An 18,180-nucleotide genomic window follows, 5' to 3' on the forward strand; every position below is an offset into this window, starting at 1 on the left:
TCCATTTCACATGAAAACTCTCTGGGATACACCATTTTGTTAGGCCACAAGAGAACTAGCTTATAGTTTTGCTAAGTAACAAAGCCTATTAAGATTATAACCTTTCTTCTAATTGCCCATTTGGCCACATTTCACAGATTTTTGGCTATGTAGTGTTCTCAGGGTTGTTAATTTATAAACATTGAAAGATAGTATATATAGTAGTTAAGAGCACAGGCTCTAAAACTAGACTGTCTAGGGTATCAGTATAATACTAGCTGAATGATCTTGGGCAAGTTAGCTAACTTCTCTTTGCCTGTTTCTTTTTCTGTAATGTGGGGAATAATAACAGTACCTACCTCGTAGGGTTGTTGAAAGAAAGCAGATCATATATGTGAAAGGCCTAGAACAGTGTCTCTCACATTTTAAATGTCATTAGTTGTAGTCGATATTCTTTGTAACATAAACAGTTTCTATAAATGTTTCCTAAACATTTAAAGAATACAAAGTTCTATAGTATGGTTTATGTAAAACTCAAGATTGATAATTACGTTATTCAAATCTATATCTGTATTTATTACTTGTCAAATTCTGAAAGCTGTAGATCATAGTACCCAGCTAGTGTTGTGACTTGGCCAAATTATTTCTATTTTTGCTTTATATACTTCAACATTTACTTGCTAATTGACAGACTCAAAGAATGGATATTAAAACATGGTAGTTTATCAAGCAGATTAAACAGAAATTACCTTTGTCTTCCTTTATGATTCTGTCACATTGAACATCTTTATTCTTTGGTGCTCCATTAATAGTTTGCATCATCCTTTCAACATATAAGTCATTGCCTAATCTATTCTTACAAAGGCTCTCATAATTCTTATTTCTCCGGCTATTAAAAAACATAATATACACAACTCATTAATGAAAATTATCACCACAGATATCATCTCTTTATACTATGCCTTTTCTGAAAATTACCTTCATTAATGTGTATTGCACCAAAAAGTGAGAGTTCAAAAAACTCCTTAGGAGGAGACTGCTTTAAACTACCACCAAAGGACTTTTTTTATACTACATCTCCCAACATCCCTACTACTTTCAGTGCCCACCAACAATATGGTAGTACTGTCTCCACATAGATTTTATAAACTTTGATATAGACACTTAAAGCTATAAATTTCCCTCAAAGTACTTACTTTTGTAAGAATGCATTATTTTCATAATTGTTTAGTTCTGAGTATTTCTTAAATTTCCATTATAACTTATTCTTTGATTCATAAAGAATTTAGAAAACGTGCTTGCTAACTCCCAAGTATGTATGTGAATGTACGTCTACATTTTAGTAGAGTTATGTTATTTTTATCTTCATTCTACTGTGATTATAGAATTTAGTTTGTATGATGCTTCTTTGAAATTTTGAAACATTGTTTCATGGCCTCGTGCATGGATGATTTTTATAAATATTCCATGTGTGCTTAAAAAGAGTGTATGTTCTCCAATTGTGGAATGCAGAGTTCTATGTACAAAAATTAAATTACATTTTTGTTTCAAATTTTCTACATTTATACTAATTTTTATCTGGTTGACCTATCAATAATTAAGAGAGGTATGTTTAAAAATCTTACTTTAATAGGGTACTTATGAAGTTTCCAATTTTTGCTTCATATATTTGCATGTTATTTTATTAGGGAAATTCAAGTTTAGGATTATTATATCTTCCTATCATTACGAAGTGACCTTGTTTATCCCTAATAATGCTGTCAGTTTGTTTCTCTGTAGATGATACGTTCCTTCTTTTCTTCTGTTTTAAAAATCTTCTTTTAATACTTGACAGTCTGGAGTATCAGTACAATACACTGGGTTCATTTTTTTTTTTTTTGTAGATTTCTTTTATTTATTCCTATTTCTGTAGAATGGTATCTTAAGTAGTTTAGGAAAGTCCTGACCCACTCTCTTTGAATAGTATCTCTCTTCTGTTCTTTTTATTCTACCCTTTTGGAACTGACTAGATGTATGTTAGACCTTTATTCCATTGTCAGTATCTTTTAAAACTTCTTTTTCATACTTTACATCCCATTCTTTTCTCTAAACTTTATTTTGTATAATTTCTCTAGATTTACGTTTGTGTGGTATTCAGATCCAATTTATTAACTCTCTATTCAATTATGTCTTGTTTAAATTTAATATTTACTTTTAACTTCAAGAACTAAGTCAATGTACACTTTTTAATTTGAACAATTATATAAACATACTTTATTTTAAAGTTCTTTTTAGATATTTTTTCCAAATATGTCATGATTTTGATAGTTTCTTAATGTTAATGATGTTTTAACTCTATTTTTATTTAAATATTTCATATATATTTTATATTCTATATCTGATAATATCCACAGTCGTCAGGGTTTAGATCTAGGGTTTGTCATTTCTTTTAATTCTTATTCATAATGGCTTTTTTCCCTTATGGGTGTTGGCATAGTTTTATCAAATTCAATCTAAGGGAATCTTAAGAGCTTAAATGGGTATGTTTTCCTCCAGAGACTTGTGTTTGCTTGTCATAGTAGCTAGGAGTCCCTACTGACGTGGGACCAGTTGATATAATTGAGATCCTTTTAAGGGTCTTGTCTTAATAAAAGTTATCTTTCAGCTTTCTCAATTTGTAGGGGATCTTACTGGTGGACTCTAGATCCATGAACTAATGTAACATTTGCTTCTAGCATCTCTCCCTCTCTGATTTTGGATCACTTATATATCCCTTTGTTATTTTTCCCTTTCCTTTTTGTGATTCTAGGAGCTTTCCCTAATATCATATGAGCTTTAAAAAGTATGTTATTCAGGATCTAATTGTAATACATTTTATAGTGCAAACAATTCTACAAAATTTTATATTTGGTTAAGAATAATACCGTAAAAACTATTTTAGTGAATTTTTTTAGTATTATGCATCATATTCCAATTATATTTGAAGCAAAATAATCTGAATAAGTACATTAATAATTGATTTATAATAGCTGTGTTAATTTCTGACAGAGCAGACTTCAGAGCAGGAAAAATTGTCAGTGTAAAGAGCAGTATTACATAACAATAAAAAGGTCAATTCTTAAAAAAGACAACAATCTTAATGTGTATGCCCCTAAAACAGAGGTTCAAACTACATGAGGCAAAAACTAGTCATCTATTTATATTCATTAATAAAGAGAAATTGAAAATCTATTCTAATATAGTAAATTCAGTTATTTTTCCCATACAATATCTTTCCTTCTTAAGCTCTGAATACAAAAATATCAGTCCTTTCCTTTTAAAAAACCTGAAAATAATTTATACATGCATAAAAATCATTAAAACCTATATTGATACTTGGAAGTTTTCTTTATTTCTTTTATTATTTAACTTAATGGTTCACCTACTTTTTAAAGAATATGGTAAGGCAGCTATGTCCTTTAGAAAAAAATACATACAATATAAATACATATAATTTCACAGGGCACATATATAATTTTACATACAATTTCACTAGGCACATACCACAGTATATATCCAGGAATCCCCAAGAACAGAAACAAAAATAAGAACCTCTGTCTTAGCATTTAAATTACAGAAGCAATGTAGACAGTTGAATGATATACATACCTTACTTCCTCAGCTTCTTCAGATTCTACCGAAACCATGACTGTTGGAAGGTTAAAAAGTCTCAGGGTTTCTGTCTCTGTGAGTATTATCTCTATAGTCTTTCCCAGGTCTTCTTTTGTTACAGTTTTTCCAGGTGTTGTCTTCATAACTCGAAAATCTAAAATACACGACTTAATAAAAATCATTTACTAATTACTATTTTAAATTTTCATTTCACCAAGGTATCATGATGGGTCATACATTGCAGGTAGCTCTATATGGTCAAGGAACAGGCCATGTTTTGAGATGTAGTCTATTTGATCCCTCTAAAGCCAAACTGGATCTTATAGCCCATAAACAGTCTCTGTTCCTGACATATCAAGCCTACCCTGGTCTCATAGTCATAACACTAAGGGCATCCTATTACAGCTATCCCATAATATTAACAGGGAGACTGGGGTGAGTGACTGTTGTTATTATACTCAAGGAGAATATGGGCGAGTATATTTTGGGGACATAGTATGCAACATTTCCTTGAGCCCTTAAGTTATTCAACAACCTTTTATTTTTTGTTTGGCCTTCTTATCAGTTGTCTCCGATTTAGGTTACAGTCCACCTTTAACCATCTTCACCAGGACCTAAAAACACTCTCCAGTGGAAGTTCTGGTTAAATATAGGAAGAAAATAGGCTCAATACCCACATAAGTAATACATTGAAGAGGGTTAGCCTCACCTTTAGGCTAGTCAAGAGGTTAAGGTCTTTGAAAAATTTCATTCAGGGCTGGGTGAGTTTGGAGTGTGGGTAATAATAAAGCAAATAATAAAAAGTATGTAGGTCAGAATTCAACATTTTTTGTTGAAGACAAGGTGTAAAGCAGGGATCCATGAGGCTTTGGGAAGGGTAAAGCTTGAATAGCTTTACGAAAACAAAATTTAAGGGTATACACTTTACAGAACCTGAGAAAAACACCTTCCTTATAACCTAAAAACAAATACAAGTTACTAATTCTACAAACCAATAATCAACATTTGAAATGGTTAAATAAATCATAGTATACTTACCTGTATTAAATAGTAATTAAATGTAGTAATAAAAATCTATGAAAATATGTTTGTGATAAAATGTTAAGTGACAGACCATTCCAGAACAGAACCTATGGTATGGTTATAACAATGTAAAATACTAATGCATATGAGTATTATACAAGGCAGGAAGGGAAATTTCTAAATTGTTTATTTTTATAGTATTGGATGATTCTTCTTTTTAAAAATATTTTTAAATTTTTATTATTTCTGCAATAAATTAAATATGAGGGAGAAATATGAATTATGTGAGTCAATCTGGCTAAATTAGATACACGATAAGTGAAAAAGTGAATGAATTGTTCACATGGACACAATTTGAGGTATTTCTAATCCAAACTGTTCATTTTATCAGTGAAGAAAATGAGAAACAGAGAGGTTAAGTGAGAAGTCTAAGGCCACACAGAAATACTGGCAGTTTTGAGACGAGAAATTTAGGTTCTTGATTGTCTAAACTTTCTTTTAGACTACCAGTTCTTCATTAATGATTTAGTTATATATATTTCAAAATAGCATTGTGGCACAGAAATGCTAATTATAAAAACAAATTATCTTACATTGGAGATATCACATAACCTAATATAATAACATCTCACCTATCTATTATAGTTGAGGAAATAATAGTCTAGTCGATCTACTTAATGACAGAGGAACGACCATTCATAGACAAAGCCCTAGGTTGGCAAATAGGATTTTTGCCTAGATTTCTGTATCAACCGTTGTCTGAATGTTGCTTAAGTTTGATATATATTGAGAAATTATTTAAAATTCCCCCATATACCTATAGAACCTATCTATTTCATGGGTCAGATCCTAACTCTAAACTGGCCTTACAACCAGATGTTTACATATCCTCTTCCACCTGGAAAAGCATCACAAATTCATCAATCTGTCCACTCCTGATGGTTCTTCCAGAAGGAGGGAGCTCTAGTATGATAATCTTGTTTCCTCTCCACACGTTTACTCATGATGCCCCTTTAAGAGGGTTGAGGTGGGCATGAGGTGGTCTAGATCCTTTAATGAATGTGTGGGTAAGTCTGTCAAATTTGGGATTTTTAACAGCAGACCTTTATCTATAATGCCATATTTTGGCTCCAACCTATCATATCTACCCTTACTATATTTTTCAATTAATTCAGAACTGCATGGGAAAAAGGGATGCCATTATTTGGCTACCTTCAGAGACCTCAATAGACAGCAACCTGTAAAGCCTTCCTTGGCCCATACTTAGGCTAGAATTGGTGTGATAAAATTACAATACAATTGACTAACAACAGCTTTTTATTCTTACTCCTCCTCACAAATGGATTATACCGCAAATCAAAATACTTGTTTTATGAGTTTATGTAAAAGGCATCTATTATTTATTCATCTATTCACTGAGACCATTCAGAGACAGTCTGTGTAAGATGCTGTTTGGTCCCTACCTTTAAATTCAAACGAAACTTTTCTTACCATAAGCCTCCTTTTGATTATACAGTAAAGCAATGATTCTCAAACTTCAGCATGCATCAGAATCACCTGGAGGGCATAGTACAGCTTGCTGGGACCCACCCCTAGGCTTTTTTTTTTTTAACATTTAATAAACTTTTTATTTTAGAATAGTTTTACTTATACAGAAAGTTTACAAGAATAGTACAAAGAGTTCCTTTTACCTTGTACCCAGTTTTTCCTATGGTTAACATTACTACGGTACATTTATCACAACTAATAAACCAATATTGATACCTCGTTATTATAAAAAATTCACTTTATCCCAATTTTCTTAGTTTTTAACTAATGTTCTTTTTCTTTTTGGGATCTCATCTAAGATGCACTACAATTAGTCATCATATCTCCTTAGGCCTCACTAGACTGACAGTTTCTCAGACTTCCCTTGTTTTTGATGACCTTGTGATTTGAGGAGTACTGGTAAAGGCTTCCCCTATATCAGAAAGAATATTCATTCTTTCCTGAAAAATGATGGAGATGTGACTAGTGTTACTGCTGGTCTCCTTTCTGCCCTTAATGTGGATATAACACCAAGAGCTGAGTGTAGATATTTTGAGACCATGAGGCAAAAATCAGGATGAAAAGGCTTAAGGAAAGAAAATATCAGAGCTGTCAATCCAGTCTGGCATAATTAAGCCACAAAATTAAAGCCAAAAAGCTCTACCTCTTAATTTCTTCTAACGTGAGAAAAAATAAGCCTTATTTGTTTAAGTTAATGGTGGTTAGGTCTTCTGTTACTTGTTAGAAGCATTCGTATTACACCAAAAAAAAAAAAAAAGTCCATCAAGCACTCTGCTAGCCTTATCAATATTTTCACTAATCTTTCATTATCATCTTAGAGGAAAAGACATCTTTACTGCACTCCAAGGCAAACACTCCTCAAGTATGTACCCATTTCTTCAAGCGCTTTTTATCAACCACTATTTCCTCATGCTTTTATCTTCACTTTCATAATCCTCTGCATTGCCTTACCTTTCATCCTCTACCTGGACTTAGCCTTTCTTTGTTCTCCTGACAAATTACTATTATATTTAAAAACCCAATTCAAAAGTTAATTACGGGGCCGGCCGAGTGGCTGAGTTGGTTGAGTTGGTGTGGGAGTTTGAGCTCTGAGCAGCAGGGCCACCGGTCCAGTTCTCACATGGGCCAGTGACGCTGCGCCCTCTACAGCTAAGATGGTGAACAACAGCTCCATCTGGAGCTAGATTGCCGTGAGCAGCCATCCAATGGCCTGTGACCAACTACCTCAGCCAGGAAGAGCAAAATGATCATAATACCAACATGCGCCAGTGAAGCGACATCCTCCGCAACTAGACTGAAGAACCAAAGGACAGTAACTTGTCTGTTCCCCTTCCCAATTCCCCAATAAAATCTTTAAAAAAAAAAAAGTCAATTATGTTCTCTGTGAACATTCTTTTTTTCACCTCAAAGGAGTTTATCTTTCCTTTGTAAGTGCTCCCATCACTTTCTGCATGTCTTATTATGGCATTGATCACAGTGTATCATAATTCTTTGTCTCCTGAGTTAGAAGTCGAGCTGGTTTAAAACAGGGTCTGTGATTCCTGAGGCTGGTGGTACAAGACCTTGGGAACTTTTAAAAACATACGCATAGTTACTACCCTGGTAATTCTCATGTAACTACTGCACAGGCAAGCTTTTGGGAATCATTACCACAGTTCTTTTATCTCAAGTACCCAAAATATAATGAGCACATTTGCTAAAGGAATAATGGACTGTTACTGAAATAAACAATTGTATTTTCATTACCTGTAAAACTAGCCAATTTTTCCCGTTTATAGGATAGTTCTTCTAGGTCTTCTGCTATTGATTCACTAGTCGATGCAGTTGACTTAGAAACTGTACTGCTTCCTAAAACTGACCTTTAATAATGAATAACATTATTCATTTATTTAGATGTCTTTATGGACAATTATATATATAAATGAAAACATTATCAGACCGAGAAATAAAATATACTATAATCATATAAGCAAAATTGCTAAAAATTAGTTCCTTAAACATCGAGTTGATTTTCAATATTCTTTAAGTGAAAAGTCATTTTAAATATATTTTAGAGAAAACGCACGTTGAAGCTATGCCTAAAATCCTTCAATGGGTTCACAATATATTTAGGGTAAAAACCCAAAATACAGCCTCCCGACCTGGACTCTCCCTCTTCGTTTTCACTCTTTCCTCCCCATTTCCTTTTCTTTATTTTTTTAAGTTTCTCAGTTTTGTGGAGCTCTCTTATTTCAGAGCCTCAGCCTAGATCACTTTTCCTTTCATTTTTCACCAGGCTTCTGATCATCATTCAAATCCCATATTAGATGTGATTTATTCAATTTGATACATGTCCTCTCAGGATATACTTAAAAGAAAATCTCTGTACTTAGTGGGAAATCAATACATTAAAGAATCCCATAATAATTTCCTTAAATATATGAATGTTACATTACTCCATGATTATATTGTTTGTTTCCCTTTCTTATCGTCCCAACAGCCCTCCAAAAGGGTGGGTCCGTTTACTGGAATAGCCTTTGTTTTACTGAGCATGCCCATGGCTTCGGAATGCAAATTTGGAGGCTGACTCTAGAGCAGCATATTTTCTCCTAAATCTCTTGCTTAATTAACATCTGGAACTTTTAATTTGTGAGATTGAAAGTTACACACTCAATTATTTCCCATTATCTTTACATTATTTTAGGATGTACTGTTTTATTATTGTAAAGACTCTGAACTGCTCTACTATAAGCATTAAAAAATGTCAAGTATATTAGTATCCATGTAATAAACACGTAACATTTCATTTATAAAAAAAGAATTATAAAACAAGAGAGAAATCAAACCCGAGGAGAACTGTGATTTGCATGGGAGAAGAGGGAGAAAAGGAACGTTACTCCATTCATAAATTGCAGCATAAAAGAAACTGAAGAAATACAAGTATGTCTGTGGGTATGTGATGCTAGCCCCATTTTGGTTCCTCAGGAAACCTTGAGTAAAATCTATGTATTTCTTCACAATTGTTTTCATGTGAGTATAAGGAAACTTAAGACATGCAAAGCTCTACATCTAATTAAAACATGAGAGGAACATAGATGTGGCACATTAGGATGATATAGTGGAGCTGGGCGACAGGAGACAATGGACATCTAAGTTATATAGATGCACCTTAAATGAAAAGAAAATACATATGAGATAAAAAAAGGAGTATAGGATAATATACTCTACCTTGTAAATTGCCCTAATATACTGGGAGTCAGTGTATTTTGATAAATGCTATAGGAGAGTACATATTCTGATCCAAGTGATCCTTCTTGTGATGTCAATAGTCTATTTGGCTTTGCTGTACCATATAGATCTGGACGGTACAGAGGCCGAGGAGTAACATCAACTCCATTTACATCAAACACCTATGGAAAATGGGAATAGAAAACGAAATAAATAAAAAAAAGATGAGGTTTCTAAATAAGAGGTCCTAGGAAATAGAAATAAAAGTAGTAGAAAAAGCTAAGCATCTAGGATAGGATAAACATGTAAAGTTGAATAATAAAAGATTTTATACTTAAAAAGTTTCTTAACTAGACATCCATTTTTTAAGTCTTATGTTTTACCTAGATACAAGCAATATGTGTTAATTTTGAGAACACTCAGAAATGTAGAAATATAATTCATCCAGATTGTTAATATTTTTGTATATTTTTTATGTATAAGCTTGAAAAACACTATTTTTCATTTAACATTTTATTAATAAACATTTCCAGACTTATTACATATTCTTGGTTTATTTGTTTTGGGCTAATTCTTAATCTTTTCAATTAAGAAATTTAACACATACAGAAATGTAATTAAAACAAAACCATTAAGTAAATAATATAAAGCAAATTAACTGAATTTTAGTAATCATTTCCTTTCTTTTTATAGTTTTATTAAGTATGCATTCCTAAACAATAGCACTTACTTCATATATATGTATATATATATATATTCAAGTAAAATATGCATATAGAAAGTGCACATATAAATGTACAGCTTAATAAATTTTCACAAACTCAGCACACCCACATAAACAACATTCAGATTATAAACAAGATTATCAGCATCTCAAAAGTTCCTTTCATGAGAGACACCATCTTCCCCAAAGGTAATCATTATTCTGACACCATGGATTAGTTTTGCCTGTTTTTGAACTTTATTTAGATGGAATCATGCAGCATGTACTCTTTGGTATCTGGTTTCTTTTGTTCAATGTTGTATTTGTGAGATTCATTCATATTATTAAACATAATTGTAGATGGTTCATTTTCTTGTTGCACAATATTCCATTGTGCGAATGTCACAATTTTATTTATCTATTCTATTGTTCATGGATGTTTCTGTAGTTTCCATTTTTTTGGTTCTTACAAATGGTCCTACGAATATTGTTGTATGAGTGTTTTGCTTAATATGTTATATGAATTTATGCTGGGTATGTACCTAAGAGTAGAATTTCTAGGTAATGAACATATACATATATGTTCCCCTATAATAGATACTGCTAACATTTTCCAAAGTGGTTCTCACCAACAATGCATGAAAGTTCTGGTTGCTCCAGATTTTTGCTAGTACTTAGTATTTACCATGTTTATCAATGTAATTTAGTTTTGCCTGTTTTTAAAATTTATATAAATAGTCGTATATTATGACTAACATATCTTTCACCTTTTGTTCAACGTTTTTGTATTTCTCCATGTTGTTGCATGTACAGTAGTTTGTTCATTTACTGATGACTGTAGTCTGCTGGATTAGTACATCATATGTTATTTTTCCATTTTGCTTTTAATAGACATTAAGTTGTTTCTAGTTTTGAAGCATCATGCAAACTGTTTTAATAAACGTTATGTATAAATATACTGGTATACCTGAGAATGCAATTCTGTAGGAGATATATAGTTGTGCATTTGATGGGTCAACTTGATTAGATAACACCAAATTGTTCTCCAAATTGGTCATAAAAATTTTTATGATTACCAGCATTGTGTGAGAGTTGCTGTTACTCTACATTCTTACCAACAACTTGCACTGTCAGATTTATAAATTTAAGCCAGTCTAGTATGGGTATGCAGGTATCTCATTTTGATTTTAATTTCCCTAAAGTTGAGTTTATTTTCATATAAGTATTCCCATTTTTATTTCCTTTTTTGGAGGAGAATGTCCCATTCAAGTCCTTCACACACTTTTCTATTGAGTTCTTTTTTTAAAACTGATAATTAGGGTCATTAAATAGTCCAAATATGAATCCTTTCAGTTTTATGTGTTGCAAATGTCTTCTTTCACTCTATAACTTCATTTTCTTTGTGATATCATAATGAATAGACACTCTTAAGCTTAATGTAGTCAAATTTATCATGCTTTCCTTTATGGTTTGTGCTTTAAATGCCTCATGCAAAAAACCATTCCCAATCCTGAAATTATAAAGATATTTTTCTTATCTTTTCATAGATTTACAATGTACCTAGAATTGAGTTTTGTGTATAATATGAGGAAGGAAGCCAATATATTTTTATTCCATATGAATATACAATTTTCTCAAGAACTTCGGAAAATCTTGTCATTTCCTTATTACTCTGTATATTTATTATAAAACAAGTGTTTATATGTCCTTGAGTCACTTGTAGGCTCTCTGTCCATCCTTTTGCTAATGTTATACTTGTTATTAAAGTAGGTATCCAGGAGAGCAAGTCTTGCCACCAAGTTCTGAATCAAGAGTATCTTGGCTATTCTTAGGCTTTAGCAGTTTTACACAAATTTTAGAATTACCTTGAAAAGTTCCTTCCATCAAAAAACTATTAGAACAGATAAATGAATTCAGTAAAGGAGCATGATACAAAATTAATATTCAGAAATCAGTTGTATTTTTTATATACCAATAATGAACTGTCAGAAAGAGAAATTAAGAAAATCCCATTTACAATTGCATCAAAAAAATTTATTAGGAATAAATTTAACCAGGGAGGTAAAAGGCCTGTACTCAGAAAACTATAAGATTCTGAAGAAAAAAACTGAAGAAGATACAAATAAATGGAGGCACATGCGATGCTCATGAATAGGAAGAATTAACATCGTTAAAATGTCCATACTACCCAAAGCAATCTATAGATTCAATGCAATACCTATTGAAATACCAATGGCATTTTTCACAGAACTAGAACAAATAATCTTAAAATTTATATGGAACCAAAAAGACCCCAAATAGCCACAGCAATCGTGAGAAAGAAGAAAATGAGAGGTATCACATTGCCTGATATCAAACTATACTACAAGGCTATAGTAATCAAAACAGTATAGTACTGGCATAAAAACAGACACACAGATCAGTGTAACAGAATAGAGAGCCCCCAAATAAACGTACACCTATATGATCATTTAATCTATGACAAAGGAGGCAAGAATATACAATGGGGTAAAAACAGTCTATTTTGGGTACAAGTGCTTTATCAGTTATATGTATGCTTAATAATTTTTCCCATTGTGTGGCTTTTCTTTCCATTCTCTTAGCAGTGTCTTTCACAGACTAGAAGTTCTAATTTTGATGAAGTTGTTTACCAATTTTATCTTTAATGAACTGTAATTTTTGGTGTAATGTCTAAAAAAATCATTGGTTAGTCCACTCAGATTTATATATTATATACTTTTCTGTATATGTTATACTTTGATTAAAAATTTTAAAAAGTCAATTCTTAATTATAAGTTCTCTAGTGAGATAAGATAACCAGTTTTATGACAATTCATTTTATGATATTTTCTAGAGTACATTGCAAAGAAGAGTAGGTGATAGCTGTACTCTATTATAGCTAGATTAGTTATAATTAATACCATAATCAACTAGCTCTTAAGTTCATGAGTAGATTTTTCTCATTCCACTCTAATATTCTTATTACCAATAATGAATTATAGGAGCCAATTTGCCAATATAATGCTGTAAGGTATGTTATGTGGTAGACTCTAATAAAATCAATATATCAATACTAAAAGTGACTAATTATTTCCAAGCTGCATATTTTCTACCTGTAACATTTCATCAACCTCTTCAAAGTACCATTTTCAAATAAACTCAGAATTCCAAAGAATATTACCTGTGTGATTCCCCTTATGTTGGAAATACTCATTTTTTCTGCTGTCTTTACGTCAGGTAGGAGCATCGTGCTTCTTGACACAGCTATTCTGCTTTGGAGTACACTAACAGATCTTTTTGTTTGAGCTCCTTTTCCTGGGCCAATCAAGCTAATAGACTTCACTGGCTGTGTGCCAGTGTTCCTATATCAGTAAAAGAAAATATAATACAGTGGATCCACAATTGAAAAAAAATTAACCAACAATAATAATAAATAAAACAAAACAGACTTTCATTTAGAAACATGGAAACAATATAAATGTATGAACAAGAAATAATGTTATTTATATAAGCACTGTACTAGAATGTTTACATGCATTATGTCAATTTTTCTACAGAACAAGTCTAAGAGGTAACTATTAGTACTATTTTACATGAAATCACAGAGCTTTAGAGGGAAACATTTCTACTAGAACTGAAATTTAAACCCAGGCAGTCAGGTCCAAAGTCAACACTGATTTCTCTGGGTCTGTTTCCTTATCTATATGATGGGGATAGTAACAGTGCTTAACTCATAGGTTATTTGAGGATTGAAAGAATTAATTTACATATTATGGTTAGGAAGTACCTGACACATAATATGAACAAATGAGTGCAGAGTGCAGTTACATAGACAGATTGAAGCATGAGTGCAAATCTGGTAAAGAATATTATGTTCCTGCCTGAACAATTACATAATAATTTTTAGTAAAAAGAGCTTATAATCAAAATATTTATTTCTACTCTGCAAATTCTCTAAGACAAAAACCTACCTTATCATTTATTCATTCTAGTACTGTGATTGTACTGTGGATTTCTATATAATAAGAATGATCTTCCCTTAGGTTATAAAAATAAATATATTTCCAAAGAAACCATTTTAAACAGTACTTTTACTTTTCAAATCATAAAAGATCAGACAAGGATATTTTTAAATGACATCAATTTACTTTTCATATTTTATTTTTCTTCATAGCATTTATTGCTACGTTGTCCACTCCCCTACATAAGCATGTTTAGGGCCAGAACTTTGTCTTGTTCATTGCTATATCCCTAGCACCCAGGACAGTGCCCAACATATTGTGGGCACAAAATTAAGTATTTTGTAAATAAATGAATAAGGGAATTCCATTCATGCACTATTTCAAATTTACATTCTTTAAAGTATTCCACTCTATCCTTCTTCCTCAAATGACATTGCCTCCAACATCTCTAAGAAAATGAAAATAATCAATCAGGTAAAAACTCCTTAAATTATTTCTCCACCTTCATTATATTCTTCTTCCACATCTTACAAACTCATCTAAATCTATCTTTATTTCTGTCTTCATCTTTCAGTAAAAAAGTTGCCCTTCTTATCTAAGGCTAGTGTTTCTACCTGTGCTTTGAATCTGTCTCTTAACTACTTTCTCAGGGACTCTTCTCCATCAATAATTCTGTCTCCTATCTTATTTCCTCTCTTTTTCCCTTGAGTGTGTGTGTATATATATATATATATGCTCCATCATCCCGTCAACTTAAAAATCTTTCCTTTAGCAGTCTTCCTCTATTACTATATCTCTTCTTCCTTTCTGTCCAACTTGTTAAAATAGTAGACAATAATCCTGATTTCTTACTTACTCCTCTTATTTGCTCCATAATTCACTTCAATCTCGTTCCATCCTCTCCTCTCCAACTGCATAGACCACTTTCATTAAAATCACATAATCCTTTAAATTGTCAAATCCAGGGGACTCTTTTCAGAGTTTTTTTTTGCAGCATCTAACAGTTGACCATTCCCCCTTCTTAAAATTAACTTCTCATATTGGTGTCTGGATACCACTGTCTCTTATTTTTTAACCTCCATTTATCACCTGACCCATTTTCTACTAGTTACTACCTTTTAGGTTTTTACCATATTTCCCCATGTATAAGACGCTCCCATGTGTAAGACGCACCTTAATTTGGGGCCCAAAATTTGAAAAAAAAATTACATGAAGTTACTGAACTCAAGTTTTATTCATCATAAAATTCATACAACTCCTCATCACTGTCAAAACTCCCAACCATTAGCTTGTCCTCGTCTGTGTCTGATGACGAATCACTGTCTTCATATATTGCCTTGTCCTCAGTTCCATCTATGGTATTTGAAATCTAACAACCACTGTGTAAGAGGCACCCAGTTTTTAGACTCCAAATTTTTTGAAAAAGGGTACGCCTTATACATGGGGAAATACGGTATTCTCTGTCTGTTAATCCAGTATACACAATTCATCAATTGAATCACTCTTTTAACTCTCCACCTCTATCTTCTTTCTCCTTGACATTTTGCCCTCTTATTCTTACAAAATCCAGTCTTCCCATTCTATTTTCCGTTTGTTTCCTGTTTTGAGGATTAACTTAGACTTAAACCTATTATATTTTCACACTGTATACACTATCCCAGAGCAAAATTAACAAAACCCATGGCTTCAATGACTACGTATATTCCACTTCCTTATGGCAGTCTACTGTCATCATCATCACCAGTTCCTTTCTTGAATCCCCTGAAGATTTTATATCCCGAGTTACTGGTTCTCTCCAACTCCTGAGTATTTCAATATCTATGAAGATAATCCTTCTAATACTATGGCCTTAGCTCCTTGAAGTCTTCTCACATAAATGATCTTGTCCTCCTTGCTACATCAGCTATTACTCCCATGGTCATACATTTGATCTCGTCTTTAGCAAGGTTAACCATCCCTTACTATTTTTCCAGCTTATACTCCCTTAAACCCCAATTTCAAACTTCCTTCAACCCTATTATGACCTTCAAGCTCTTGATTATACCACATTTTACTCCCTTACCAACCCCTCATGCAATCTCTTCCCTCTTGAGCTTAAGGTTAATCAATATAATTTACTATAATTGTTCCTTACTTACATTCCCATCCCCTTTTCTTCTTTAAATTCACTATACCTGTTAGCAAAACCCAAAACCTTCAGCAATTCCAATATTTTTATTTTGAGTCTTACCTATGTATTAAGCATGTTTCTAGCTTCTGTAAACTCGATGCTTTAACATCTACCCTATATGCACTGGCCCAACAGGCTTGTTCTGGATAACCTGATATGCCCACATCACCTTGCATCGGCTTCCTGCCTCCCTTGTTGTACCCCCACCCCCACTCCGAGGCATGATTTTCCAATACAAACCAACCAATCCAGAGTTCACATCTCCAACCATCTCCTTTATCAGGCTCTCACACTCTGGGCCACTATACACCTTCCCTAATAATCCTATGGCCAGGTACCTGATAACTAGAGAAGGCCCCTATGCCCCAGAACCCACGTAAATTATTCGAACCAGCCAATCTGAAGCCTGCTTACTCTGCCTCACCTATTTCTTCCCACCAAAATCACAATAAAGACTCTTGCCCACAGTTTGCCCCCTCCCTCAAGCTGGTGGCTGACCCCAGCGCTTCTCCATGCGGTTCCCTGTGGCACTGTGGGCCTCCTCCTCTTGGGAACTATCAGTAAAAACAAACAAACAAACAAAAAACACCTATTTTTTTAATGGTGATTGTCTCCTGGTCTGTCGGCCTTATCATACCTCAAATTTTCTATTAATAAATACACTATATCTTAACTCAACCTATGCAGCTAAATGAAGCTGGAAAAAAAACCATCCAAACATTATGCCAGATCTCACTTTAAATTACGGATTGTTAACTTAAAGTGGGTCCTTAATGTGCCGGAAATCATACTGCATTTTTTTTGGTTATTTTTTTAGACCTTTTAAGGCCACTATTTCATATTTTTCTCTCTCCTTGCATCTTCACTTTCAGCTGGTTGAAGCAAATACCACCAATGTCATGTATGCACCCACCTATTCCTACGACTATAATCTCTATTTCTCTCCTTGTTATTCTGGAAAAATTATCTCTGAATCTTGCTTAGGTCATTTCTTCTACATGTGCACTACATTCAATTCTTTTTTACCTATACAAGTACATTGCTCTAACAATTCTCTCTCAAAAACTATCAGAAGCTTTTTTCTATCAGACTATCCCTTTCAGCATGCAAACATGCTGTTATTTCTTCTACCTTAAACAAACAAAAAACTTCTCTTGATTCTATTTACCTCACCAGCTACCATCCATTCATCTTTCCTTTAACTATAGCAGCTGCTTGAGGGAAAAATTGTCTATACTTTTTGTTTGCAATCTCTCTCTCTATATATATACTCTCTTGAACCTGATCTGATCAAGTTTTTGCCCTTATCATTCCACCGAAAGGGTTCTTACCAAGGTCCCAGGCACCTTCACAATATTACTTCCAATGGTCATTTCAATGTTCTTATCTTGCTTACCAGCAGAATTTACCCATCTGTTCATTCTTTTTTCTTTGACTTTTTTTTTAATTTGGACTGCAAATTAAACCTTATCTCGTTTTCCTTACACTTTTTTCACCCCTGGATTTCCTCTCATTTTTATCTACGTTCATTGCCTAAGTGAACTCATCCAACACCATGATTTAAATGTCATGTATATGATAATGACTCCCAAATATCTTTCTAATTGGACCACTTTTCTGAGCCCTAGACCCATACATCCATTTGCCTACTTGACATCTCCAGCTAAATATGAGCAGATCTTTGAGCTCTTGACAATATTGCCCTCACCTCGTCCAGCAAACGTACTCCTCTTGCAGGCTTCCCCAGTTTTGTTAAAGGTAATGCTATTCTTTCAATTGCTCTGGTGAAAAAACTTCAAAATAGATCCAGAATCCAACTATTTGTCACCATCCTTTTTTTGACACCATCTTGGTCCAAACACTATTCTATCTTTTTTGGATTATTACAGTAGCCTTCTAACTCATCTTCTTGCTTAACCTCAATCCCCTGAAGTCTGTTCTCCACATGTCAACCAGAG

The 18,180-nt window shown here is 33.1% G+C and overlaps 1 protein-coding gene across 1 annotated transcript in view; it reads right to left on the bottom strand.

The window, feature by feature from the left end:
- The window catches only part of DNAI4 (dynein axonemal intermediate chain 4), a 65,706-nt gene that overhangs the window by 39,301 nt on the left and 8,225 nt on the right, over positions 1-18,180 (bottom strand). Inside the window, 5 exon segments of the mRNA XM_019646704.1 lie at positions 729-868; positions 3,607-3,763; positions 7,927-8,039; positions 9,388-9,569; positions 13,272-13,452. Of these exon segments, the coding sequence (XP_019502249.1) occupies positions 729-868; positions 3,607-3,763; positions 7,927-8,039; positions 9,388-9,569; positions 13,272-13,452 (773 nt within the window).

The sequence above is a fragment of the Hipposideros armiger genome, unplaced genomic scaffold (genome assembly GCF_001890085.2).
Source record: "Hipposideros armiger isolate ML-2016 unplaced genomic scaffold, ASM189008v1 scaffold_106, whole genome shotgun sequence".
NCBI classification, from domain to species: Eukaryota; Metazoa; Chordata; class Mammalia; order Chiroptera; family Hipposideridae; genus Hipposideros; species Hipposideros armiger.